The 26,673-nt window shown below is 40.8% G+C and overlaps 1 protein-coding gene across 1 annotated transcript in view; it reads left to right on the top strand.

Moving 5' to 3' along the window:
• LOC149287549 (integrin beta-2-like) overlaps positions 1–26,673 on the top strand; it is a 73,714-nt gene that overhangs the window by 45,399 nt on the left and 1,642 nt on the right. The window contains exons 7-15 of the mRNA XM_089492756.1: positions 2,216–2,457; positions 3,948–4,103; positions 5,158–5,253; positions 5,989–6,078; positions 6,831–6,971; positions 7,404–7,588; positions 8,970–9,214; positions 16,933–17,146; positions 23,035–23,243. Coding sequence (XP_089348882.1) covers positions 2,216–2,457; positions 3,948–4,103; positions 5,158–5,253; positions 5,989–6,078; positions 6,831–6,971; positions 7,404–7,588; positions 8,970–9,214; positions 16,933–17,146; positions 23,035–23,243 — 1,578 coding nt within the window. The remainder of the gene's footprint in view (positions 1–2,215; positions 2,458–3,947; positions 4,104–5,157; positions 5,254–5,988; positions 6,079–6,830; positions 6,972–7,403; positions 7,589–8,969; positions 9,215–16,932; positions 17,147–23,034; positions 23,244–26,673) is intronic.

Here is a 26,673-nt window from a genome sequence, read left to right as displayed (position 1 = left end):
CTTACTGTAAAGAACCCCCATCTGTGCTGGTGTAGAAAACTTCTTTCCTCCAGCCGTAGAGGTGTGCCCTTGTTATAGATACAGTCCTGTGTATAAATAGGTCCTGGGAGTGATCTCTGTACTGCCCCCTTATATATTTATACATAGTTATTAAATCCCCCTAAGCCATCTTTTTTCCAAACCAAATAACCCTAATTCTGATAATCTTTACTGTACTGTGGTACTGTAGTCCTCCCTTTCCCCTTATTACTCTGGTTGTCCATCTTTGAACCCTCTCCAGCTCCACTATATCTTTCTTGTACACTGGTGCCCAGTACTGTACACAGTATTCCATGTGTGGTCTGACTAGTGACTTGTACAGTGGTAGAATTATTTCCTTGTCGTGGGCATCTATGCCCCTTTTGATGCACCCCATGATTTTATTTGCCTTAGCAGCAGCTGCCTGACACTGGTCGCTACAGGTAAATTTACTGTTAACTAAAACTCCTAAGTCCTTTTCCATGTCAGTCGTCCCCAAGTGTTTTCCCATTTAATACATATTCCCAGCCTGGATTTTTCTTCCCCATGTGCATAATACATTTGGATTAGTAGTTTCTTCATACAAATATGAATTTATTCCCTGTGATATCACATCTTGATTAGTGCAACACAATGCTAGTGCTTTACCTTGGATGGATACTTGGAAAAACATAATATTCAGGGATATAATCTTTAATTATGGGGAAACGGCTTATTGATCCAAGGAGAAATCTGACTGCCATTTTGGGGTCAAGAAGGAATTTTTTCCCTGGTTAGTGCAAAATTGGAAAGAGCCAAACTGGGTTTTTTTGCCTTCTTTTGGATCAACAGCAACAAATTAACAGATATAGGAAAGGCTGAACGTGATGGACGCATGTCTTTTTTCAGCCTATATAACTATGTAACTATGTAACATAAAACTATGTAACCTCTCTCACCTTTAAAAACTTCAATCAGTTGTGAGTACCTGACCGGCTAACTTTGTTATCTTCTTGGTCTCCACCTTCTGTCTCATTTTACCAATTTCTTACACTGGCCCATCATATCATTAAGTCTTATACTTATTTACAGAGCAATTAAGATCACTATGGCACATCTGTATACAGTATCTGCTCCAAATACTCTCCTTTACTCTGCCTATGATTGATGATTTTTCTGACTTTGTATCACATTTTAACTATTGTACCTATTCTCTGAAATTTCCTACCATGTTCTGTCCTACTAATTATAACTAAAAACACTCACTAAAAATCCACCTGTTCATAGAAATGTACAATCTATACTCTTAAAACACAATAACCTGCACTGTGGAAAGAAACATCTGATCTCTAGGCCACTGACTTTAATATAAATAGTATCATTTTTTGTAGTCTAGCTTTTTCTAATAGTCATACACAATCTGGTTGCACTCATTTGTTAAAATATGATCATAATAATGTATCGTTTGCTATGGTGATAAGACCACAACTGCCAGAATCACTCTTTACACAATCACCAATTGTCTTTTTTTCTTCCTGAGCAAAATTGATGAATCACATTTTGATTTGTAAGCAAATTAAGTTTTGTTAGGAACATAAGGTGTATAAATTTAAATACAAATGTAGAAGCTATTGAGAGTATATTCATACTGGTACAGTATATAATGCTGGTTATCAAATTGTTTTATGTAAGAGTAACTGGCAAAGCATTATTAGGTCTCAGAAGCACAATGGCTTAAAGGAGCTGAAACATTATGAGAACCAAAGCTGGACTTTACTTTAATATAAGCTTATAAATTCTCCCCAAGCATTCTAAAAACACCAGTTTTCTGTCACTTGCTTAACAGTTTTCTGATGCTGAAAAATCACGCAGGTTCATCTTCTGAATGGACACACCTCCTGCTAGGTGTGGTTTATCTCCTTACAACCTTATGACATACTATTACTTGCCAAGGAATGACATTTGGAATGTAATAGTACTGGTCTAAGTCTCCTCTGTCAGTAGGTCCCAGCATCACTGGCTCTGTGCTGACAAATTAAGTATAACAATGCTTGACACTGGTGTAGCTAGCAAAACATAAAAACTATATGTTTGGCGTTTTAATGTACTCAGAGAATCAGGTATTTAACCTTTCTGCATCTGTCTGTCATTGCAAAGGATGATTTCCGCAGGTTTTCAATATGAGATCATATTTGCTAAAAATCTGTGTTTTGGTCAGGTTATGGATCCTTTGTAGATAAAACGGTGCTGCCATATGTGAGCACACACCCAGAGAATCTCAAGAATCCTTGCACAGATAAGACTGTTGAGTGTCAGCCCCCATTTGCCTTCAAACATATTCTCAACCTAACAGAGGATGGAAAACAATTTGAAGAACAGGTCGGAAAGCAGCAAATTTCTGGCAATCTGGATGCTCCTGAGGGAGGTTTAGATGCAATGATGCAAGTGGCGGTTTGTGGAGTAAGTCAAATATCTTTTTATTCAACCCCTGTGATAATACACTCGGGTAATGCTTACTGAAGTATTTTTATTAGATTGCTCTTAGTCTTGCTTGTTTAAAGTAAACCAATTTTTTTTTCTCAAGCTTTATGTAAAATTCTCTAGCTGATTTTTGTATTTTTCATTTATAGATAAAATTTACCTCTTTATCTCCATAATTTCAATAAGGTGGTGGGATTGAGTGGCATCACGTTGGCTATGTTAGTGTGTGTGCATGTGTTTGTCTGGGTATGTTAGTATGAATGTATGGGTGTGTCTGTTAACGTGTGGTCGTGTATGTGTGAGTTAGCGGCTAGGGGTGTGTGTGTGTGTCAGTGTGAGCGTCTTGGTATTTCTGTGTTTAGTGTGAGTGTCTGTTTTTTTTAGTGTAAGTGTCTTTGTGTTAGTGTGAGTGCCTCTCCAGAGGCCAGGCTCTGCATCTGCCCTCACTATATCATGCCCCCTTTATGCCAGATATATTACTGGATTTTGCAACTCCTGCATGGCATTAAGTTTACTATAATTTTCTGTTAACAAATTCCCATAAGCTAATAGTATGATTCAGTATGATTTATATAAGGTCACACAGAAATGGGCTTGTGTGTTCTGTGTCTGTCAGATGCACAGTTATAAAGTAAAACACAGAAAAAAAACTGCTTGCAGTAGCCCCTAACGTTCAAAGTAATTGTGCTGTTGGTCAGGTAGCCCATCCACTTTTAAAATGATACCTGCCATTAAGTAGTCAAGACAGCAATGATTTATATGCCCCTGCACTATCCAAATCCTGGGCTATTATTATGGCCTTAGGTTTAGCTTCACAAATAACCATGCTACCTTCCTGGAGCACCTAAATAATTTGAAGCAAATGGTGTGAATTTTGACATATCAGATGTACAATCATATGAGGTTGCTCTAAACAATTAGTTCATCTAGCAGTCAGTAATACATCATTATATTATCATGACTTAAACATGGTTTTACTTTACATAATGTATCGATTTGTCTTAGTCTGTCAATTCTAGTTTTGTCATACCTCATGAATATGTGTATTGTAAGAAGTGCTGCATAAATTGTAGGCGCCATATAAATAAAAAATAATAATAAGCCAACATCTGTCACAATTCATTTGATAACTAAAAAGTCACACATTTGGTGAGATGGTTATTTAAGGAGTGGTAAATAACACAGTGTTTCAATCTGTGACAACAACATCTCCAGAAAATAAGCAAGACTCCCTTTTTATATGTGTAATGGACATTATCCACCCGTGCACTTGTTGATCAGCAAAATATCTTGCTTCTTTTATACAGTAATTGATAATAATAATCTGAGGTAATTGGAGAGAAAGCTATCCAATTTATCACTGCTTAGAAAATCGTGATACTTTGACCTATTGTAATATAAATTGATGCACCATTAGAGCTACTAGTGGCAACCATAAATCTGATCATCTGTGCCTGTGGTTTGCATAGGAGAAGATTGGCTGGAGAAATGTTACAAGGCTTCTGGTTTACGCCACAGATGACGGTTTCCATATTGCCGGAGATGGGAAATTGGCAGCCATTCTCACTCCAAATGATGGCCAATGTCATCTTGAAGACAATATGTACAAAAAGAGCAACAAGTTTGTAAGTTTATTCAAATATATATCCATTATAGCACAATAGGAATATATATATATATATATATATATATATATATATATATATATATATATATATATATAGTTCTTACTGCGTTATTGGAAAAGACATGAGTATTCAAAGAAATATTTTTAAAAATAAACAAAGTGGTGCTAGCTGCTAGGAATAATGTTGAACTTACACACAGTGTAAATTCTATAGGAGTCATCCATACCTTTGCACACCATCAAAAGACCCAACCACATCGATGGATACAGTGACATTGATTGTGGAGCAAAGCACATGCTCACAAAATTGTTAGGGTAGGAATCAGCAGGATACTTTACAGAAAGAGAACTAGTCACAGACGCAGGAAGCAGTGTCACTGTTAGACACCTTATTTCTTCTCTCTTTGTTATTCACAGTTTGCTGTTTTTTATGTAAGAAAGGCAGTTCCCTGACACTAGCCATCCCAGGCACTTATTGTCACAAATTTTATATGACAGACTAAACGTAGTGTTATCTGAGTTTTCTTATGCAGTATTTTCCAAAATTTAAACGTAAAAGATATTTACCAGTCAACCAAAAATACTTGAGCCAGACCTTATTGAGTATGGAAATATCATATTATCTGTTTGTTTTTAACTGGTCTGGGGAGCTCAATAAATAAACAGATAGTATGATATTATCTGTTTGTTTTTAACTGGTCTGGGGAGCTCAATAAATAAACCAATAGGTAAATAAAAACTCTAAGGGTTACATCTGGATAGCTGACTGCCATGCTTACAAACTTGCTGTGACACATGAGGACACCCTTATTATTAAAAAAATACTTTAATACATTAGAGCATCTGGATCTCACTTACTAGGGACCGTACATTGCACAGGCGCCTAGAGAAACATAATTAGGCATATAAACCAGTATAATTTCCTTCCATGTATAATTGTACCATTCAATTTGCTTTTCAATTAAATTTTCAATTCTGACGGATGCTTTAATGAGTTATTTTTGAATGAACCTGAGATTGTGAATTAAGTTGTTCATTTTTATTTTAACTAGGATTACCCATCAGTTGGACAGTTGGCCCAGAAACTCTCAGAGAATAATATTCAGGTTGTATTTGCTGTGACATCCCAGATGGTAAAGATATACGAGGTAAGGATATTGTGATCTTGGGAAGCTTGAGCCCTTTTTATTTTCTACAGCGGTAATAATGATGATGATGTGACATAGCTGTACCCAGGGCCGGCCGAAGACTTAACGCCGCCTGGGGGGGGGGGCATTATCTACCACCACCACCACCGGTACTTACCCTTAAACAGTCCTGCGGCGAGTCTCCCTGTGCTGCCACGGTGCCGGCTTGTAATGCTGAGCGCCGGAAATTCACTTCACTTCCGGCGCTCTGCATTACAAGCCGGCACAGAGACCGAACAGGGAAACTCGCCGCAGAGGAGAGAGAGAGGGGCGCCGAGCGGGTAAGCGAAAACCACTCGGTGCCCCTCTCTCCTCCGCTTCACAAAAAAAACCAAAAAAAAAACCGCTTGGGGCGGCAAAGTGCCGCCCCTTCTGAAGTGCCGCCTGGGGCAATTGCCCCAGTCGGCTCCATTGTAGGGCCGGCCCTGGCTGTACCATTGTTCGAATACATTTCCAGTAGAACAAATAAATAAATATGAACATATAAAGTTGCATCCATGTGCATTAAGCAACCCAACTTGCATGTATGGCGATAAGAAAAACTAAATTTACACTACTTGTGCATCTTCCTGCCTCTAAATATGTCCTCAATATAGTTTACACCGTCATCCAATTGGCAATATTGCATTTAATTGTTATATCAGGTCTGTGAAATAAGGCATGCCTGTCCTATATGTCAACTATGCTAATTTACAGGATCTTAAGGGCCTAATTCCTAAATCTGTCGTTGGGGTGTTGTCTTCAGATTCCAGTAATGTTGTGCAGCTGATTAAAGATGCCTATCAGGTACAGTAAATGTCTTTTATGGAAATAATCACACTACCAGCTTACCACATATTCACTAAATAATTCTTGTGAACTAACTTCTGATCAACAATGCAGTTCTTGAACAAATGATTGTCTGTAGCGGCAGCAAGCCCCAGCAACTGGAGTGCCAGGGGTCATCCAACATATTTCATTAATTAGACATTTATTTACCATTGTGCACCCAGAAATGGCTTTGATGCCTTGCTGTGTTATGTGTCAGGTATCCTCTGACACAGGCCTGCTCTTTGTAAAAGTTCCACAAAGGTCCCAGAGGATAGTGAAACAAATGTGTAATGTATCACCTCAACAAAAACCATGTATACAGGCTATTTACAGAGTAGAAGCAGATTCTGAAGCAGAAACTGCTTGGACTAGTGTGACATCTAGGAGGCTGACCAATAGACATGGAGGCCTTCCCCTAAGGAACTTAATGCATGCTATAGGGGCTGTGCAGATATATATGGACAGTGGCCAATGTGCATTGTGGTGAATTCACCTCACTACCCAAGGTGTCTACCAATCCCACAATCTCAGCACCTCTGGAACAATGTAACATCTTACTTGTTTGTGTCAAAATTTATTGTGTGTTTTTGATGTTTCGGTGGATTGTTTTCCTTTTTGGTTGTACATGTGATGTCTATTATCTTGTTTTTTTTAATGTTAAAAAAAATGTTTTAAACTTTGTCTGGGTCTCCGTTGTAACGATGATCACATGTTCTCTCATATTCCAGAACCTCAGTTCAGAAGTTATCCTTAATCACGGGACTACACCAGAATTTCTAGACATTGTCTATGATTCCTTTTGCTCTGAAAGTGATGTTATATTAAACCAGCCTGAGGGGAGGTGTAGCAATGTGAAAGGCAATCAGGAGGTAGGAAAATACTTGTCTAGCAGATTGGGCTGATGTAACAGACCTAAAAACACAGAAATTACTAATATCTAGCCGTCTCTCGTAAGTTATATTATGTATGAACTAGAATTGTTCTAGAATAGCACAATATATTTTTGAAAATCCATATCTAATGTGATACTAGAAAAAATAGTGGGCATTCTCATTCAAGTTACTAGGTAAATATGGAAGATAGTAGAGCAATAAAATAGAGAAACAGTGTCAGAGAAAATGAGAACTGTCATGTACACGCACATGCCTTTCAGTGTCAATATGGCTAACTGTGGTTCTAACTGCTACCAGAGGAAAGAAGAAAGAAAAATCAACTAAAACATATACCATAACATAGAATAGGTTTTCCTAAAAGACAAGAGAAGAATATTTCCATTTTTCCTATATCCTTCTGTGTTTTAGGTTTCCTTTAATGTGAAGGTGACTGCCAGCAGGTGCCTTCCAAATCAAAGCTTTTTAATACGTCCTCTGGGGTTCACCGATTCATTGACTGTGAGTGTTATGACCTTATGTGACTGTAACTGCGATGACTCACCTGAACCTGATGAATGTAACTCAAATGGAAAGAGGGTGTGTGGCATCTGCAGGTAACTTAGTTTCTTTGTCTTTGTCTATATGAGGTCAGATTTTAACACCAAGGGCCAACTTTTTTTTTACTCTCTGTTCCCCTGTAAACAATGTCCTGGGCAGTTGTCCCTTATTAAGGCAGGGCTTTGCATGTGTGCATTCAGCATTGTAATGAGTATGCGCAAACTTACTTAAAGTAAGAAAAAGTTTGACTCCTCACCCAGTCATAAATAATATGCCTTTTATGAAGTAGCAGAGCATGCCTCATTTTGTGGACTATACCCCGCTTTTCCGGCACTGTCCCGCTGAGCTGTACCACTGTTCCAGGTTTTCACACAAAAGGCATGATTAAGTGCCTTTGGGCACAAAACACGTAAAGCAACATATTGCCTTTCTTTTCACACTTTTCTGTAAGTTAAGGAACTGTTCAAGTAAATGATTAGGAAGCATTGATTGCTGCGTTATGAGAAGTGTGCTATTTATGGATGGATGAGCTGGAAGCCCACATGTCATTCAGAAAAAGTGTAGATTGTTTACTTCTCATATTGGTGTTTTGGCTATAATCACCATTGAGTGAGACGGTATTGTAAAACAAAGACACAACTTTGTTCTTAATTAAATATTACTATAATGCTTATGATAATGCCGTACTAACCTGAAAGCATAAATGCCATCTTGGTTTTAGATTTACAATGGAAGTCCCTAGTATGTTTTCTACTATTCTGTTACTATGTGTCTTGGGTGTCAACTGTTTATTTAGCCAAAATTGCCGAGGCATTCAGCAACACGGAAATCTGCAGAAGGGCCCCGTCTAATCACTCCACAAAGCATCAAGGAGCACCATATTAAATATGGCGCTGGAAGCCTTATACCCCCATATGCCACTCTTACCCCCTCCCCCAACTTACCAGTGCATCCCTAGACTTTTCCCCCATGCTTCAGACAACCGGGACATCTGCCAGGGCTTCTATGACTGAGCACCGGAAGGTCATGTCGTGGCAGTGCTCTGTCATAGAAGCCCCGGCGGAAGTGCCGGCAGCAGCGGAGGTTGTCTGTGCACATCCCACAAACGTTCACTGGCTGCCAGAGAGGAGGATCCAGGTCCTCCTCTCTGGCAGCCGGTGAACATCAGAGCAAAAAACCTTGTCTTATACGGTATATATATTAGTTTATTTTTAAGAGCATATAAAGTCCTTCTTGTCCTGAAAAAAACAACTAAATATATCACTTGTGTGGACAACAGCCATTGTCACAAAGTGTACAAAAAAAGCAGCTCTGTCCTTAAGGGGTAATATAGTTTATTGTTACCATGTTTCCCAAGGATTTCTACAACTGGTAACAAGTTATGAAATAACATCTCTGTATCTAGAATTTTTAAACTGTTTTTCCATTCTGTTCTAGTTGCAATGAGGGTCATGTGGGAACAAACTGTGAGTGCATTACAGGGGGGAAGACTAGCCAAGAGCTGGAACAGAACTGCAGAAAGGATAACAGCTCAGCTATATGTTCAGGAGAAGGAGACTGCATATGTGGACGGTGTTACTGTCACACTAAAGAAGATCCCACAAAAGTAGTCAGTGGCAAATACTGTGAATGTGAAAACTGGAACTGCGACTCTTTTAATGGGATTCTTTGTGCTGGGCAAGGTGAGTTTTATAGATTGCATTCTACCTAATAGTTAGTCTTCATCTGCTGTTTTACTTTGTTTTGGGCAAAAACAGAAAAATATGCAGTCACATATGCATTTAGGATCTTATATGGTCTTACGGGTTTATGAGCCTCTGTGTTGGGTCAGTAAATGGTACCACCTTCTACCAATGAGTCCATCTCCTCTATGACAAGAGCTGTGTTCCTTATTCAGTTGTTTAAAGCAAATACTAGAACTTGACTAAACTGGCATTTGCTGCCACCTCATGGAGATGACAGACTTGTGCGTGGACATTATACTGGATGCTATTCAGTTTATGGGGAAACAAGGAAAAAAAGTATTATCCTGTACAGAGCAGGTGTATGATATCCAAGAAGGCTGTTAAACAAAACTTTAGGCAATGGCATAACTACAGGGGTCACAGCTGAGACAGGGCCTGTTTCTCTAGGGGGTCAGATTCAACCCCCTGTTCCTGTCTCCTCATCCTGGTCCAAAATAGTTTAAAAATAACCCTTCCGACCTGGTTCGCACTGCTCCAGGTTAAAACTATTTTGAACAGGCACAGGGAGACAGAAGTGTATCCAGATGACTTTACATCTGCTGTGAAACTGAGGCTGCACTAGAGGTAAAGGGGGGGCGGGAATGCTTGGTTGTATGTATGTTAGCATGGACGTCTAATTTTGTATGTGTGTGTGAACATGGATGCCTAATTGTGTGTGTGAGAGTATGGATGTGTGTGTGAGCATGCATGTGTAATTGTGTGCGAGCATGCATGTGTAATTGTGTGTGTGTGTGAGCATGCATGTGCAATTGTGTGTGTGTGTCAGAGCATGCATGTGTAATTGTATGTGTGTGTGTGAGCATGCATGTGTAATTGTGTGTCAGCATGCATGTGTAATTGTGTGTGTGAGCATGCATGTGTAATTGTGTGTGTGTGAGCATGCATGGGTAATTGTGTGTGTGTGAGCATGCACGTGGTGAGATGGAGTGTGTTTGCATATGTGTGCCAGAGTGGAAGGGGAGAAAGGGGCAAAGAAGGCACAGACAAGTTGTTTGGGGGCAATGATGGCACATACCAGCTGTTGGGGGTCCCTGTGGTTTCTAGTTACATCCCTGTCTTTAGAATTGATCTAATAACATTTAATTACATAATTAATGTTGGGCATGATTTAAATAAATACGATTGTGTCATGGGCTTAGATGTAATGTAAGGAAGTTTTACTTTACTAAGAGGGTATTAGATGAATCAAACAGGCTCCCAGCAGAAGTGGAAGAGACCAGTACAGTGAGGAAATTTAAACATGCATGGGATTGGCATAAAGCTGTCCTATTTAAATCATCTAATGTAATTAGTGCTGATTGACACCTAAAAACACTTCCCACTGTGTCCCTCAGTTTGAAAATCAAACAGTAGAGTGTGACGCTCAAATAAAAATGAGAATACAGTGAAGGAACAAAATGATTTGATCCCCTGCTGATTTTGTATGTTTATACGTTTGCCCACTGATCAGTCTATAATTTTAATGGTAGGTTTATTTGAACAGTGAGAGACAGAATAACAAAAAAACATCAAATGAATTTTGATGAATTTTACTATCAAATTCAGAGTATTAGAAACAAACACAATCCTTAAAGACATCTTACCGAATAGACCTAAAATACAGTGGTGCAAAAAACATAGGCACAAGAATCTTATACCAGAACACACAGTAAAATCAATTTATTTTTTTTTAAATCAAATGAAAGGATTCTACTATTATAAACAGTATAGACCATGTTAATTAACACATTTTCAAGGTAAGAAAGAGTTAAAGTTCCATTCATAAGTTATAGGAGATGTATTTACAATTAAACAATTGACCACATGTCATCATGATGTAATATACAGTCGTGTGAAAAAGAAAATACACCCTATTTGAATTCTATGATTATCAGGACATAATAAAAAATCAACTATCTGGAATCAAGACCAAGGCGTAATTAGTCTGAGTCTTTTCATCAGGAAATGGACAGACTAAATGATCTGAACGGTTCTCATCTGCAGTCAAATACTATGTTTATAGAAAAGCAGAAAAAACTGGCAATGGTATATTTTGTGTAAATAGTTGCACTCACAGTATATCTGTGATATTCAAGCGTTTCTCAATTTTCTTTGATCTATATCGAAAAATAGAAGGGAAGAAAACAAAAAAAAGCCAAATGGGATGGTATCTTCACTTTTAAACAATAAAGATAAAATTGCACTTACACATGGATGGGCACACTACAGCTTCCAAGAACCACTTAAGCAATATCCTGGGTGATCCCAGATGGATGTTCCACTGTTTGGAGTCGGGAGACCACTCGCTCCACGGATAATATTTGGTATTTTTCTTGTTGTTCCAAGGAAGTGCCGGTGCAGAAAAAGACTAGGATATTGCTTAAGCGGTTCTTGGAAGCTGTTTTGCATACCATCCTAGTGTGCCCATCCGTGTGTAAGTGCAATAATTTTTCCCAGGTGACACTTCCGATAGACTCCTCCCCCGTACCTGATATAGAGCTGGATTCAAAACTTTAAAAGCTCCACCCCTCCTACTATTCAGTGTATTTTTCCTGCCCTACATCAGGTAGGGAGGACTCGTCTCCTGTTTGTTGTTTTTCCCCCAGCTCTAGGTTGAGCTGATTCCCCGGGCTAAGCCTTTGCACCATAGCCGGATGGCTGGTGCTGCGCTGCCCAGCGCACACACTTACTTCCTACCGGCGAGGTGTCCTCTTGGCTCCCACTCCTCCTCGCGTGCACAGTTGTAGTCCTGGTCGGCTTGTATGCTGCAGGGTGGCTTGGACGCCGCTGTCCATCATGGTGTCTCATTGGCTTCTGGTTCGGGGCATTACGCACTTCCGGTAGTGCGTTTCAAGCCTTGTTTTCGGCCAGATTTTAACATTTTGGTGCCAAATCTGCCGCTGTTGCGAGTTACAGCCTGATGATAAGCCGTTATAAGGACAGGGGAGTAGGTACTTTTTTATGGTTCCTGCTCCTTGCTATTTATATTTGGTAAGGTGCTGTTGCATCAGAAGTGGTTATGTCGGCTCCTGATAATTCCGAGCCGTCCTCTGTTGAGGACAAGCCTAAAAAGGCTTTGATGAAGACCAAACATGCACAGTGTTCTGGGTGTCACAAAGCTTTGCAGGATTCCAGGAAGAAGCTTTGCTCCGCTTGACTGAAATCAGTTGCGGATTTTGAACAAAATATATCACTTGTGTGGATAAAGTAACAGAGGAAGAAGAAAATTACAGCTAATCATGAGCACAGAAATGTTAAAACAGACATTGTCACAAAGTGTACAAAAAAAGCAGCTCTGTCCTTAAGGGGTAATATAGTTTATTGTTACCGTGTTTCCCAAGGATTTCTACAATTGGTAACAAGTTATGAAATAACATCTCCTGTGGAGGAGTGTTCTTCTGAGGAAGGAGAGATCCGGGAAGATAGTTCTTTTCTCTTCCCGGTGGAAGAAATTGAGACTCTTATCTCCGTGGTGAGGTCTGCAATGCATTTAGATGAGTCTGCTACCCAGAAGAGTGACCCCTTCTTTGCCAGTTTCTCTAGACATTCAGCCTTTCCTATTCATCCTGCGCTGTCTGAAATTATTAAGCAGGAATGGCATCACCCGGAAAGAAAGGTTAACCTGTCTAAGCGTGTGAAACGATTATTTCCCTTTGATGAAGACTTTGCCCAGTTTTGTGCTACCCCTCTGGTTGATACCGCAGTGATGAAGGTTCTCCAGAAAAAATGACTTTGCCACTTAAAGATGGCTCACATTTTTCTGACCTCATGGAGAAGAAAGCTGAAGCAGCCGTTAAAAAGTCTTTTGAGGCCTCTGCTGCTGTTTTCAAGCCAGGAATCGCATCTGCCTCTTTGTCCAGAGCAGTTAAGATTTGGCTCTCACAGATTGACGAGGATAATGCCACCAAGACTTGTAGGCTATCCTAAAGAATGTCGCCGCTGTTAGACTGCCTGTGGATTTTCCCTGCGATGCTTCAATTGAGACCATCAGAATGACAGCCAGGGCTTCTGCGCTTTCCGTCGCAGCTAGATGGGCCTTATGGCTGAAAGCCGGGGCTGCGGATAATGCTTCCAAGAATAGACTTCATTCCGGTTGGAGGGAGGCTCTGGTTTTTCAGAAACAATTGGTTCTCCATCACTCAAGACCCCTGGGTAAGAACCATCGTATCTCAGGGTTATCAGCTTCAGTTTCTGAACAGACCTTCGGAATGTTTTTTTATTTCCCACCTTCCTCAAGACCAGGCAAGGCAAGCGGTTTTGCAGACCTGAAGGTCCTGGTTCCTGTCCCTCAGCTGGAGCTAGGTTGGGGGGTTTATTAAAAACTCCTGACAGTGGTGGCAGCCCATTTCCGACATTAAGGAATTTCAGTTATCCCTTACCTGGATGACTGGCTTAGCAATGTCCGTTCGGCTCCTGTTCTCCAGTCTCACCTTTCCAGAGTGGTCGACACATTACAGGAGCTCGGCTGGATTCTGAATTGGGACAAGTCCAGCACCAATAACTCTCAACAACTAGTATTCCTGGGCCTACGTCTGGATTCTTGCTCTGGGAAAGCTTTTCTTCCACCTTGCAGGATCAACAGGATTTGTTTGCTGGTCCGCAGGGTTCTCTCTGCGCACAGAAGCTCCTTAAAGACGTGCATGTCCCTGCTTGGCAAGATGGTCTCCACGAGGTACGCAGTTCCTTGGGCCCTGGCCCACATGATGATTCTTCAACGTTGTATCTTTCATCATCTAGAGAAGAACCCGTTGGCTCTGGACAGGCTTGTCCGTCTCCCTCCTCACAAGCATCCCTTGCTTTGGTGGCTCCAACGGGACAACCTAGCTGCGGGGGGACAATGGTCCTTATCAGCCAAGGAGCTTCTCACCACCGACGCAAGTATTAGAGGATGGTGAGCCACATATCAAGAGAGGTTAGTTCAAGGTTTTTGATCCCCAGCTGCGCAACTCCTTCCTTCCAACTGCCTGGAGTTGCTTGCGGTGGAAAGAGCCCTGCATCACTGGGAACAGCTGCTAGCTGACAAGGACATTCTGCTACCCTCCGACAACCAGGCAGTAGTAGCATATATCAACATGTAAGGAGGTACAAGAAGCCCCCGTCTTCTGCATATATCTCTCATGATCTCTTTTTGGGCAGAGTCCTGTTTTATAACCCTGTCCGCAGTCCACCTCAAAGGGACATTGAATATTCAAGCAGATTTCCTGAGCAGAACTCCTGTTCTGAGCGACGAGTGGGCTCTGCATCCAGCAGCATTCAAGTTCATCGTCCGGCAGTGGGGTTTACCCGAGATCGATCTGATGGCATCCAGAGACAATTCTCAAGCCATCTTCTCCCTCAAGCCTCAGGATCATCCTTTGGAGATAGATGCCTTTGCCCAGATTTGGAATTTCCATCTCGCCTATGTTTTTCCTCCATTTTCTCTGATCTCCAAGGTTCGGCAGAAGATCAGGAACGACCGCGCCTCTTTTATCTTAATAGATCCAGACTGGCCGAGACGCGTCTGGTATGCGGACATGGTCACCGTCAGTTACACAACCCCCTCTTAGACTCCCGGCTTGGAGAGAGCATCTTCGTCAGTTTCTTCACTCAATTCCTGCAATCTTCCAGCTGACGGCCTGGAGGTTGAACGTGAGATACTGAGGGCCCAGGGCTTCTCCGTTCCAGTGGCTGAGACACTTCTTCGTAGTAGAAAGAAGGTTAATTCCTTCCTTAAGAAAAAGAAGTTTTGCAGTTGGTGTGGCTCCAGAGGAACTCTTCCTTCATCCTGTTCCCCAGGATCAATTCTGGAATTTTTGCAAGATGGATTTGACGATGGACTTCAACCATCTACTATCAAGGTACAGACTTCTGCCATTAGTGCCTTGCTGGGATTCGATCTCATCTCACTAGTGGTTGTCAGACGGTTTTCCAAGGCCATCGTCCGTATGTGTCCTCGTCCTCTCACCAAAATGGTTCCCTGGGACCCTAATTTCGTCTTTCTTAGACTCATGTTGCCACCTTTTGAACCTCTTCAGCCGGTTTCTCTATATTTGTTGTCTCTGAAGATGGCCTTTTTTGTGGCCATTACTTCCACTAGACCAGGGGCATCCAACGTGCGGCCCTCAAGCTGCTGCAGGACTACACATCCCATACTCCTCAGCCAGCCCCTTAGCTGAAAGAGCATTATGGGAGATGTAGTCCTGCAGCAGCTGGAGAGCCGCACGTTGGATGCCCCTGCACTAGACGTATTAGTGAACTTCAGGCTCTATCTATGAAAGAGCCGTTCCTACAATTCTTCTCGGATAAAGCTGTGCTCTCTCTCTGCCTCTGGAATTTACGTCCAAGGCACAGTCAGCCTTCCAGAAGAACCAGGAGATTGTGTTGCCTACCTTTTTTCCATCTCCCTATTCAGCAGAAGAAGCTCTACATATTCTAGTTCTGAAGAGATGCCTCACCATTTATTTGGAATGAACTCAGCCCCTGCGTAAGTCCCCTCACTTATTTGTGGCCTCTTCCGGCCCCAACAGAAGTTTCAACATTTCCAGCAGCTCCTTTGCTAAGTGGATCGTGGCAGCCATCAGCTTGGCATACTCTGCAGCTGTCCAGCCTTCTCTTGCTGGGATCCGTGCTCACTCTACTAGCGCAGTCTCCATTTCGTGGGCAGAACAATGTCACATTTCTCCTGAACAGATCTGCAAGACGGCTACTTGGGGCACTCTCCATACTTTTGTCCAACATTACAGACTCGATAAGATGGCGCAGGAAGACTCGCTTTTCGGACATAAGGTCCTTGAGGCTGTTTTTTTCTTCCTGAGCTTGCCCACCCTTCTTCTTTGGTATATCTATCTGTAGTGTTACCTGGCATGGCAGGTAAACAGAAGTTCTACTTACCGAGAGCTTCTTTTCCCTGTAGAACTTTATCTGTATCTTTATTGTTTATATGTGTAGATACCATCCCATTTGGCTTTTTGTTTTATTCCCTTCTATTATTCGATATAGATCAAAGAAAATTGAGAAACACTTGAATATCACAGACATACTGTGAGTGCAACTATTTACACAAAATATTCCATTGCCAGTTTTTTCTGCTGCACTATTATTGTTTTGTATTTCTTTTTTTGTTTGTTTACAGGAGCGCCCCTAGGTGAACATAATTAGCAATACACATACACAGATACTCAGTACCAGCCAACTTCAGCAGTGGCTTGGACCAGTTCCAAGGCATTCAATGAGTTCCTCGATGTGCCTGGTCCAAAAATTAAATATATATAAAGAAAACTGATATAACTTTTGGCATACAGGTCATACATGTAAAACAAATCTGACGGCAGATAAGGCTCATATGGTCTTTTTTGCACTCCTCAAACTTTACATGGTCCCTGGATTTATTTCTATTGCTTCAATGCACTCAAAGGGTTAAGAGTGGTGTTAGTTTTGTGTTACCGCCTACTATTAAGGTAATTTAATTACATTGTATGCATTTATATGTTTTGTTTATATTGAATTTCAAGAATATTTTGTATGTGGTAATGAATTGTTGTTTACAATTGAATGGCTTTGGGGTGAAGAGTCAGCCCATTCATAAGGTAAGACTGGTGTTACCTTAGGGGTTAATTTTATATTCAAAAATAGAGGTGGTAGTGCACAAGTAAAATGCTATGGAAAATCTTTGACTGAAGACTTATGTTTATTCCTAGGAACTTGTGAGTGTGGTAAATGCAGATGCAATGCAGGATTTGAAGGCACTGGATGTGAGTGCAACAATTCCACAACAAACTGTATAAACCAAAGGGGGTCTGTCTGCAGTGGACGAGGGACATGCAAGTGTAACACCTGCAAATGCAAACCAGGATACCTCTCACCCTTTTGTGAATTATGTCCTGGCTGCACCTCTCCCTGTGAAAAATTTGGGTAAGCAACTATCCGAACATAGACTGTTTACTTCACAGACATAATGCTACAAGGAGCTGCTTTAGAAAACATATGATAACATAACATGATGACAAAAGAAAGCTTAAAACTAGATACAGGTTCCCAGTGCTGCCCTCTGCTGGCCTGCCTGTCTATTTACACAGAACTCTTTGCAGCACTTGTCTAATAAACCCATTATAAATAATGTTTTCACCCTTCACCATATCTTATATGTTGTCTGATATTTTTACACTATTATACATTCATTTAAGTTTGGGTGTGCCCTTGTTATGGAACCAGAATATATCAACAAGAAACACTTATTGCTTTAATGAATATAAGCTGGCTTCGACCAATATAAAGGGTCACACCTCCCTCAGGGATGTGGGAGACACAAGCAGCAGTTTCATTTTGACTTATATCAGTTTCTGCAATTATACGGTTGACCTAGAGAATGCTAACATAATCTTCTTTGTAGCTGGCTGCAGTCCAACTATATCATTTGCATATAACGGTTGCTTGCTTACAACCCCTATCACATATAAACGTTGTACAACTTTCTGCCTTTTTTCCGCATAGTTTCAGGATTAACCCCTTCGCGACCTTTGCCGGTTCAGGACCGTCATAACAAGAAGGTCACTAAATGACCTTTGACGGTCCTGAACCGTCAAAAAATTAAATAAGCTTAGAAAGTGATCAAGGATCACTTTCTTCGCTTAAACGGCCTTGCTGCAATGCCTCGATGTCGAGGCATTCAGCAAGGCCGAGATCGGCATCGGGGGCCATGTCTGGCCCCTCCCCGGGGCGTCAACAGCCGCCATACATTGTATGGCGGCGGACGCCCGTTTTAAAAGCGTTTAGGAGGCGATCAACGATCGCCTCCTAAACTTAAATGGTGTCGCTGGAATGCCTCGATCAGGAGGCATCCAGCGACACCAAACACTTACCTCTGGGTGGGCTGTGACCGCTCCGGAGAGCGGTCACAGCCGCCGCTGCCGGTGATCTTCGCCATCAAGCAAGATGGCGGCGGCCCGGGAAATAAAACAATAAAGACGAAAAAGTTCGCTAGAGGGTCTCCAGACCCTCTAGAGAACTGGCTCCACTTGCTGGTTGAATACAGGTACTGCATTCAACGATGCAAGTCAATGGAGCCCAGCTTTCTAATCACTATGTGATTAGTAAAATATTAAAAAAAAATAAAAATAAATAAAAAATGGAAAAAAAAATAAAAAAAAAATGTGCTAACATTTAAAAATAATTATGCAGTGATGTCACTAGATGAACCATCCAGTACCAGCAAAATGTGTAAAAAAAAATATAAAAAAAGTATTAAAAAAATAAAATAAAATTAAAAAATAAAGTTTATTATTTTGAGCAAGTGCTAAAAATTCTCAAAAATCTCAACAAAGAGTTAAAATAAAAGCACTTCAAATACCCAAGGGGTGTCTAATATATAAAAAAATGGCTGATGGGGTAAATTGGAGTGGCCTAGCTCAAATATAGGGCATAGGTACAGACTGACCAAAATGGAGAAAATAAGCGCACTTCCCAAATGTGGCATTTTAAATCTGAAACAACCCGACAAACCCATGCATGTCGGGTATCACTGCACTCAGGAGATGTTCCTGAACACACATTGGCGTGTTGTTTGACAGTGGCATATACCAGGACCTGTATATCTATAACTAAAGTACAATTTGTGTGAAAAAAAAAAAAAAAAAATACTATTACAAAGTTTGACAAAGTGTAGTTCTATAATTGGTGCATGGAAAGGGTTAAAATAACAGCATTTGGAATACCCTGGGGTGTGTAGTTTTCAAAAATATATGGTTTGAATGGGTTAAATTGAGTTAACCGGCTTCAAAGATATTCCAAAGAGGAGAGGGAGGCACAATGACCAAATGACCACCTGAATTACGCATGCCCCAAAAGTAGCCTTTTACCAGCCAAACAATCTGACAAACCCATGCATGTGGGGTATCTCTGTACTCAGGAGATGTTGCTGAACACATATTGGGGTGTTGTTTGACAGTGACATATACCAGCACCTGTATATCTATAACTAAAGTACAATTTGTGTGGAAAAAAAAATAAAAAAAATTACTATTACAAAGTTTGACAAAGTGTAGTTGTATAATTGGTGCATGGAAAGGGTTAAAATAACAGCATTTGGAATACCCTGGGGTGTCTAGTTTTCAAAAATATATGGTTTGAATGGGTTAAATTGAGTTAACCGGCTTCAAAGATGTTCCAAAGAGGAGATGGAGGCAGACTGACCAGATTTGTTAAAAAAGATTTGGAAATCATAAAACGCTGCTTGTACTTATTGCCCTATAACTTACAAAAAACAGCAAAAAAACATAAAAACATTGGGTATTTCTAAACTCAGGACAAGTAGTAGAATCTATTTAGCTAGTTTTTTTACTTGCTTTTTTAGGTGAGTAAAAGATTTTTCAAATAAAAGTCATAAAATGTGTTTTTTTTTCAATTTTTCACCATGTTTTTTTTATTTTTTTTATAGTAAATAAGATGATACGATCCTGAAAAAAACAATATATAACTTATGTGGGTACACTAAATGGGTGAGGAGAAAATTACAGCTGAACACAAGCACCACAAAAGTGTCAAAACAGCCTCGGTCCCACAGGGTACAAAACGAAAAATGAGCCCGGTCCTTAAGGGGTTAAAGGAAAACTATATGTTCACCACCCCCACCTGCATCATTGTTGTCCCCCCTACAAACGCAGCTCCCAAGGCTTTTACCTTGGGTCATGTTAAGCTTGAGGGAGGTATTAAAATAACCAAAATATAGAAATATAGTTTAATTTTAGATAAGCGCTATTTCTCCCAACTACTCTGCACATTTTTCCTTTCCTGCTATAAGACCTCTGATTTATGTGGCCATTGGCCCTGTCTTTTTTATAGGCATGCCAATTCCATGAATGCTTAAATCCTCTCACTGTATTAAAATCTACATTTCCTGCTGGAAGGCTCCATTATTAAGTAATGCATAGTGTAATGAATTAGAACTTGTTTTGTCCAGGCAAGATGTGAACTATACAAAACATCTAGAGGCTAGATTGGAACAGATAGACAAAAGTTTCTACTATATAATTATTTTTTGTTTATTCATTGGCAGACAACAGATTTTGTTTTCTGTCTCCAGGTACACCTTCTCCCCCAATTGGAGGAACCCCGTGGATCTGCCTTTTTGTGGATAGGCCAGAATAATGCAGATAGATTTGCGAAGAAAGAGAGGTTCAGAAATGCTTCTCTTTCTCAGCAAATCTGTCTTCATCATTCTGGCCTCCTTGAGTGCGTGTAGATACATTTTTGTCAATGGAATCCTGCTGGGTGAAAATTTAAATTTGCTAATGTGTACACCCCACATTTGAAACAAAGGATTTTTTAGGCAAACCGTTCAGAAGTGTGTCCTTGTCTTCAGTGATTTTAATTTGTTTTAATATAACATCATCCATATTTGCCAGCACAGAAGTATAAAAACATCTTGCTTTTGCTGAACGCAGGTGATGATACAGCTGCTCTGGAAACAAAATTTCCCCACCCAAAGCTTTACATGTTAATTGAGGGAATAAAGGGAATGACAATGCAGGATCTTATTCTGCTTTCACATAATAAATCTAAGCAATTTACCCAAAAGGTGTAAAAGGATGAGAGATGTTGCTGCTAATCCCAAAATTGTAGCTGGTATTTAGATTTAGATTCTCTATCCTAAACTACTTGGAGTGGTGATGAGTGCCTCTGTAGTAAACCACAAAAGCAGCAAACTCTTAATATATTAATTACTGAAAAGTTCAGTGTTGGGCAAGTAAGAAATCTCCAAAAAACGGAAAACTAGATCTGCCTTTGACAAATTAAAACAGGATTTTTTCCCCTCAAGATTGTAAGCTTGCGAGCAGGGCTCTCTCCACTTAATGTATTGGTTTGTCTTAGTCTGTCAATTCTCATTTTGTCATACCCCTTGAATATATGTATTGTATTAAGTGCTGCATAAATTGTTGGCACTATATAAATAAAAGATAATAATAATAATAATAATATTTACAGGGCAGCATACTGCTACTAGGGTGCTCTTTATCTCCTACTGTATAGCCTTTAAACCCTTGTGTCTATTAGACAGTCCCTTCACAAGTGTAATGAAGGGGTCATGCATAAACCATGGAGAGGTAGGGACTAAATTGCTCTTTTCTCAGTACTTGTTTTTGCTGGGGAACTCTGAGTTTTAAGGCATATCAATACCTATTGATGGGTCCTTAGGTGCCATGTGGTTGATGTTGTTGCTTCTGTGTTCTAGTTAAGACCACATGGTTCTGTTTCTAAAACAATTATGGTATTAGATATTTGACTCCTGAACAAGAGTCCTGCTAAACTCATGTTTCAAATGTTTGCTATATTATGTTTCTTTTTTAAGCTGCGTTACCCCTTTTGTTAAATAAAAAAATGGGTTTTATCCACAGCTGAACGGTGATAAGCCATCATTTCAATTTAAAAATGTTTCTGGACTGTGATATTTTAAACAATAACTATATATGGCATCATAAATGTCAGGAACTTCAATAAAATATGTTATAAAACATTTTAAATTCTTTATCATTTTGAAACACTTAAAAGTTGAAACTATGTGTAATTGTAATTGAAACATTAAGGTTTGGGGTTTTTTTTCTAAAAACTAGGACAATAAATAAAAAAAGACAGGGCATTCGGTTCCTATTTATAATTAACGAATACACGATCGGGTATACAGTAAACTGGCTCTTCAGCTATAATTTTTGTTCAGGCAAAAAAAAAATCAACCCCAATACCCTAAATAATCATGATACTGTCAGTATTCGGCCCCAGCCCTGCAAACTGCCTGGAGTTTTAAAGGAGAAGCGTCTGAGGATCTCGGCTCCTCACTCCATCCCCTGTGCATCTTGCCTTGTTCCCTGTCCGTTGTGGCATCCTGTACCATATATGTCTTGTCTGGTTATGTTTTGAATCCGTGTTTTTATGTTCAGTTGTGTTTTGTTACACTATTACCCTGCCTCCCTCGCCTGAAGCCTATGTCATTACCTCACCTGACCTATCCAACAGGCTTTATTACCCTGCCTTCCTCTCCTGAAGCCTATGTCATTGACACACCTGACCGTATCAACAGGCTTTATGTCCCTGCCTCTCAGTAACAGTGTGAGTTGATTTAGTTACTTTGGCACAATAGGTCATGTCTGACTCCAGACTCTTGGATTTACCATTTTGCCTGCCTGTTACCTTTTTGACCTGGATTGCCTATTGGATTTACCCCTTTTGCTAGCTACCTGTCCCAGACCCTTTGGATTCTTACCTTGTACTCCCCAGTAGTCTGTGTACTTGATATGCCTGCTACTCTGCTCCTTATGGTGAGATGTATATGCTTTGATTAATTTACCTATATTCAAACATTCAGCTTTTGTCTCATTTGTGAAGTGTGTGTCTAACACTGCATGCATTCTTACACTCCTGCGCTCTGGACTCCAACATCCAGTAAGGGCTAAGATATGATGAGCCTGACAGATACCCAAAAAAAGGAAATATACAATTTTTTCTCGTGTCTTTTTTTCTCGTGACAGTCCCAGTTAAGAGTACCTGTCTATATTGGTGAGGGCTGGGACATTACTTTCACCTGCTTCCTCCAATATTACTTCCAATATATTCGCACTCGGCAGAGCATCAAGATAATGAGTGAATTTAGACATACCCTTTTTTTTTTTTACATGTTGCTCCATTTTGGCCACTGTAGAATGTATTGCTTAATCCCCACGTGTACCTCATTGATGTTGGTTGCCAACTACCATCACGTCTAGCTACGCTTGCCACTGTAGATAATCCTAAAACTTTTTCATCCCTATCAGATCCTGTGTTGAATGCCTGATAACACATGAAGAAGGAGATGCAAGAAACTGCTCCAGTAGATGTCCTGGTGTAACACCCTACAGGACACTCCAACTGGAAGAGGAAATGTTATGCAAAGCAAAGGATTCAAAAAACTGTTGGATGCAGTATATTATAAAGGAGGATGATGGAGAAGAAAAATACACAATAACTTACAGTGAAAAGACTGGTAAGTGGATACTACAGCACAAGACATTATACAATGAGAAAAAACTTCAATGCACTAAAAACTTTCCTTTTCTGAATTTTTACATTCTCTGGAAATTAGGTGTATTTCTCTATTTTTGATATGAGTTTACAAGCACTAATAAGGTCTTTACATTATTCCCCTTAACAGTTGAAAATTGTAGTGCTAAATTTACATCCTATGCACCTTTAGACACTACTAAAATACAAAAAAAGCCTTAAAAAGTGGTCTCTGACGGTTACTCTATTATTACTATTATTATTACTTTTATTTTGAGACTTGAGACAAACTGAAAGAACTAACCACACTTTGGAATAATCCCTACACCTGTTTTTTTTAATTTGGGCTACTGAAATAATTATTTTATAATTCTTCATATCATCGTCCTCTTTAATGTTCTCCATTCTTTGCTGGCCTTTGATATCATACTTTCTCCATCCCTGACTCCATCTTGAGTTCCAGCTGCAGATGCCCAAGTTCAAAACATAAAGACACTGTTGTGGCGAATACAGAACTCTTTACAGAGCCAACATTTACTATAAAACGGCCACTGATTAGAAAACTGACCTCTATTTAAAATTTGAAGATGGAGTAAGGCTATCTACTCAGAATTTCAAATAGCATCAACCCCAGAATGCTACCAGCTTCGCTTTCCTCCTCGCATAAGAGTCATCCATCTCATTGAAACCTGTACTCTTGCTTTTTCTCCTTGCACTCTCCACCTTGTTGTAAGTAATGAGAAAAATTCTGGATTCCCATTGGTTCCATTCCCAATCGCAATATCTTGTGAATTAGAAGGGCTATGGGCTGGAATAGTGTCTTGGTATTGCACATGCTTCCTTTCTGTTTCGCTCCATCACAGTGAGTGTTCCAGTACAGTCTTGTCGTACTGTATGGCGGCGGACTCCAGTTTAAAAAAAAGCTTAGGAGGCAATTAACAAGTGCCTCCAAAGCTTCAACGGTGTCGCTAAAATGCCTTGAACACCCACCCCAGGATGCACTATGACCGCTCTGGAAAGTGGTCACAACCGCCACTGCGAGAGACTTTGCCACTTGCAAGATTTTACCACTTTGCCCATCCTAAAAAAAACCAAAGTTGCCAAAGTTTCCAAGAGGGTCTCTCCAGACCCTTCTGAGAACTCTGGCTCTACAGGTACTGCATTCAAACATGCAAGTCAATCGAGCCCAGCTTTCTAGTCACAATGTGATTAGTAAAATACCGTATTGGCTCGGATATAGGCCGCACCTGAATATAGGCCGCACCCTAAAAGTTTGGTGCTTTTTTAAAGAAAACGTTTTGTAATAGATATGCTGCCACTCTGTCCCCCCCCACCCCCGAGATATGCTGCCACTCTGTCCCCCCCATATATGCTGCCACTCTGTCCTCCCCCCTCCTCGAGATATGCTTCCACTCTGTCCCCCCCCCTCGAGATATGCTGCCACTCTGCCCCCCCCCGACTTACCAGAGCAGACTCCCGGGTGTCTTGCGGTGCAGGAGGGGGACATCTACGCAATACGCGTAAAGTTGTATACGCGTATTGCGTAGATGTCCCCCGCCGGCCCCGCAAGACACCCGGGAGTCTGCTCTGGTAAGTCTTGGGGGCAGAGGTAAAACGCATTGTGCGGATGTTCACCGGCTGCGGCGATGCGCGTAAACAACCTCCGCTGCCGGCACGTCTGCACGATGTGCTTTAACAATCTCCCTTGCCGGGACTCCCCCCGTGGGAATTCCCGGCAAGGGAGATTGTTAAAGCACATCGTGCAGACGTGCCGGCAGCGGAGGTTGTTTACGCGCGCATCACTGCAGCCGGTGAACGTCTGCGCGATGCGCTTAGACAATCTCCCGTGCTGGCACTCCCCCCCCGTGGAAAGTGCCGGCAGGGGAGGCTGTCTGAGCGTATCAGAGAGTAGGATACGGGTCCCCTGCACTGCTGTGGGGGATCTGTATCCTAACCCTGCCCGGAACTGCATGTCCCGGGCGTCGGGCGCTAGACCCCGAATATAGGCCGCACCCCCACTTTAAAGACTTAAAGTGGGGGGAAAATTGGGTAAATTGGAGTGGCCGGGTTGAAAGATGGGGCATAGACACAACCTGACCAAAATGGGGGGGAGGGCACACATCCCAAATTTGGCCTTTTAGCCCCCAAACAACCAGACAAACCTGGAGGTATCGCTGTACTCAGGAGATGTTGGTGAACACTTATTGGGGTGTTCGACAGTGACATAAAGTATCTTACAAAAGTGAGTACACTCACATTTTTGTAAATATTTTATTATATCTTTTCATGTGACAACACTGAAGAAATTACACTCTGCTACAATGTAAAGTGGTGAGTGTACAGCCTGTATAATAGTGTAAATTTGCTGTCCCCTCAAAATAACTCTTACAGTGACATATACCAGGAGCTGTAAATCCATACCTGAAGTACAATCTCTGCGATAAAAAAAGAAAACGCAAAATAAATTACTACCACAAAGTTTGACAAAGGGGGGTAGTAGAATTAATGCATGGAAAGGGTTCAAATACCAGCATTTGAAGTACCTTGGGGTGTCTTAAAAAGTGTTAAAAAATATATGGTTTGATGGGGTAAATTGCATTGCCCGCCTTCAGAGATACCCAAAATAGCACATGGGGCAGAATGACCACAGGTGCTGTTTTAATGCCCAGCACCTGTGCCGGATGCAGGCTCTATAGGAATCCTGGACCAGATCCTGCATAACTCTAACATTTTGTAACAACTGGCATGGATTTTCCACTGGAAGGGGAATGGAGCATTGGCCCACCCCAGTGACCCCTATACGTGACTTGTATAGCGCTTGCACCCAAATGCCAAACAAATCATCTCCCTAGGGTTTACTGCATCACATGATTTAATGCTTAGGTCTTAATCAGTTGTTGTTGTCTGGATAGCATATGCTTATCTGTGCATGTTTAAATCCCCTTACTGCATTAGCCTCAGCCACTTCTGATGAGAGGATGTTCAGTTTATCTCTTGTTGTAACATTTCTCCTCCTTTGAAATAAACCTCCTCTCTGTATTTAAATCACTTTAAGTATATAAATGCTTCTAGCATATCTCCTTTTTCTCTTTCTTCCCCCAAGCTATACATATTGAGTCCCCTTAGTCTTTCCTGCTAAATTTTTATCCTGCAAACCTTTCTCTATTTTTTGTAACCTTGCTCTGAACGCTCTCCAAAATGTCAATATCCTTCTCGAGATGGGGTTTCCAGATCTGTAAAATGGCAGAACCACCTCCCTCTTCCTGCTACAAACTCTTCTAGCTATACAACCCAGCATCCTGCTTGCAGCACTTTATTACATCGTCTGTTTACCTTTAAGTCCTCAGAAATAATTACTTAATTAAGTCCCTCTCTTCTGATGTCACTGACAGAACTGTCCCCCCTACTATAGT

Source organism: Sceloporus occidentalis, unplaced genomic scaffold (genome assembly GCF_023333645.1).
Source record: "Sceloporus occidentalis isolate IW3139 unplaced genomic scaffold, rSceOcc1.0.p SCAF_59, whole genome shotgun sequence".
Classification (NCBI taxonomy): domain Eukaryota; kingdom Metazoa; phylum Chordata; class Lepidosauria; order Squamata; family Phrynosomatidae; genus Sceloporus; species Sceloporus occidentalis.
This window is presented reverse-complemented; position numbering and strand designations above follow the sequence as displayed.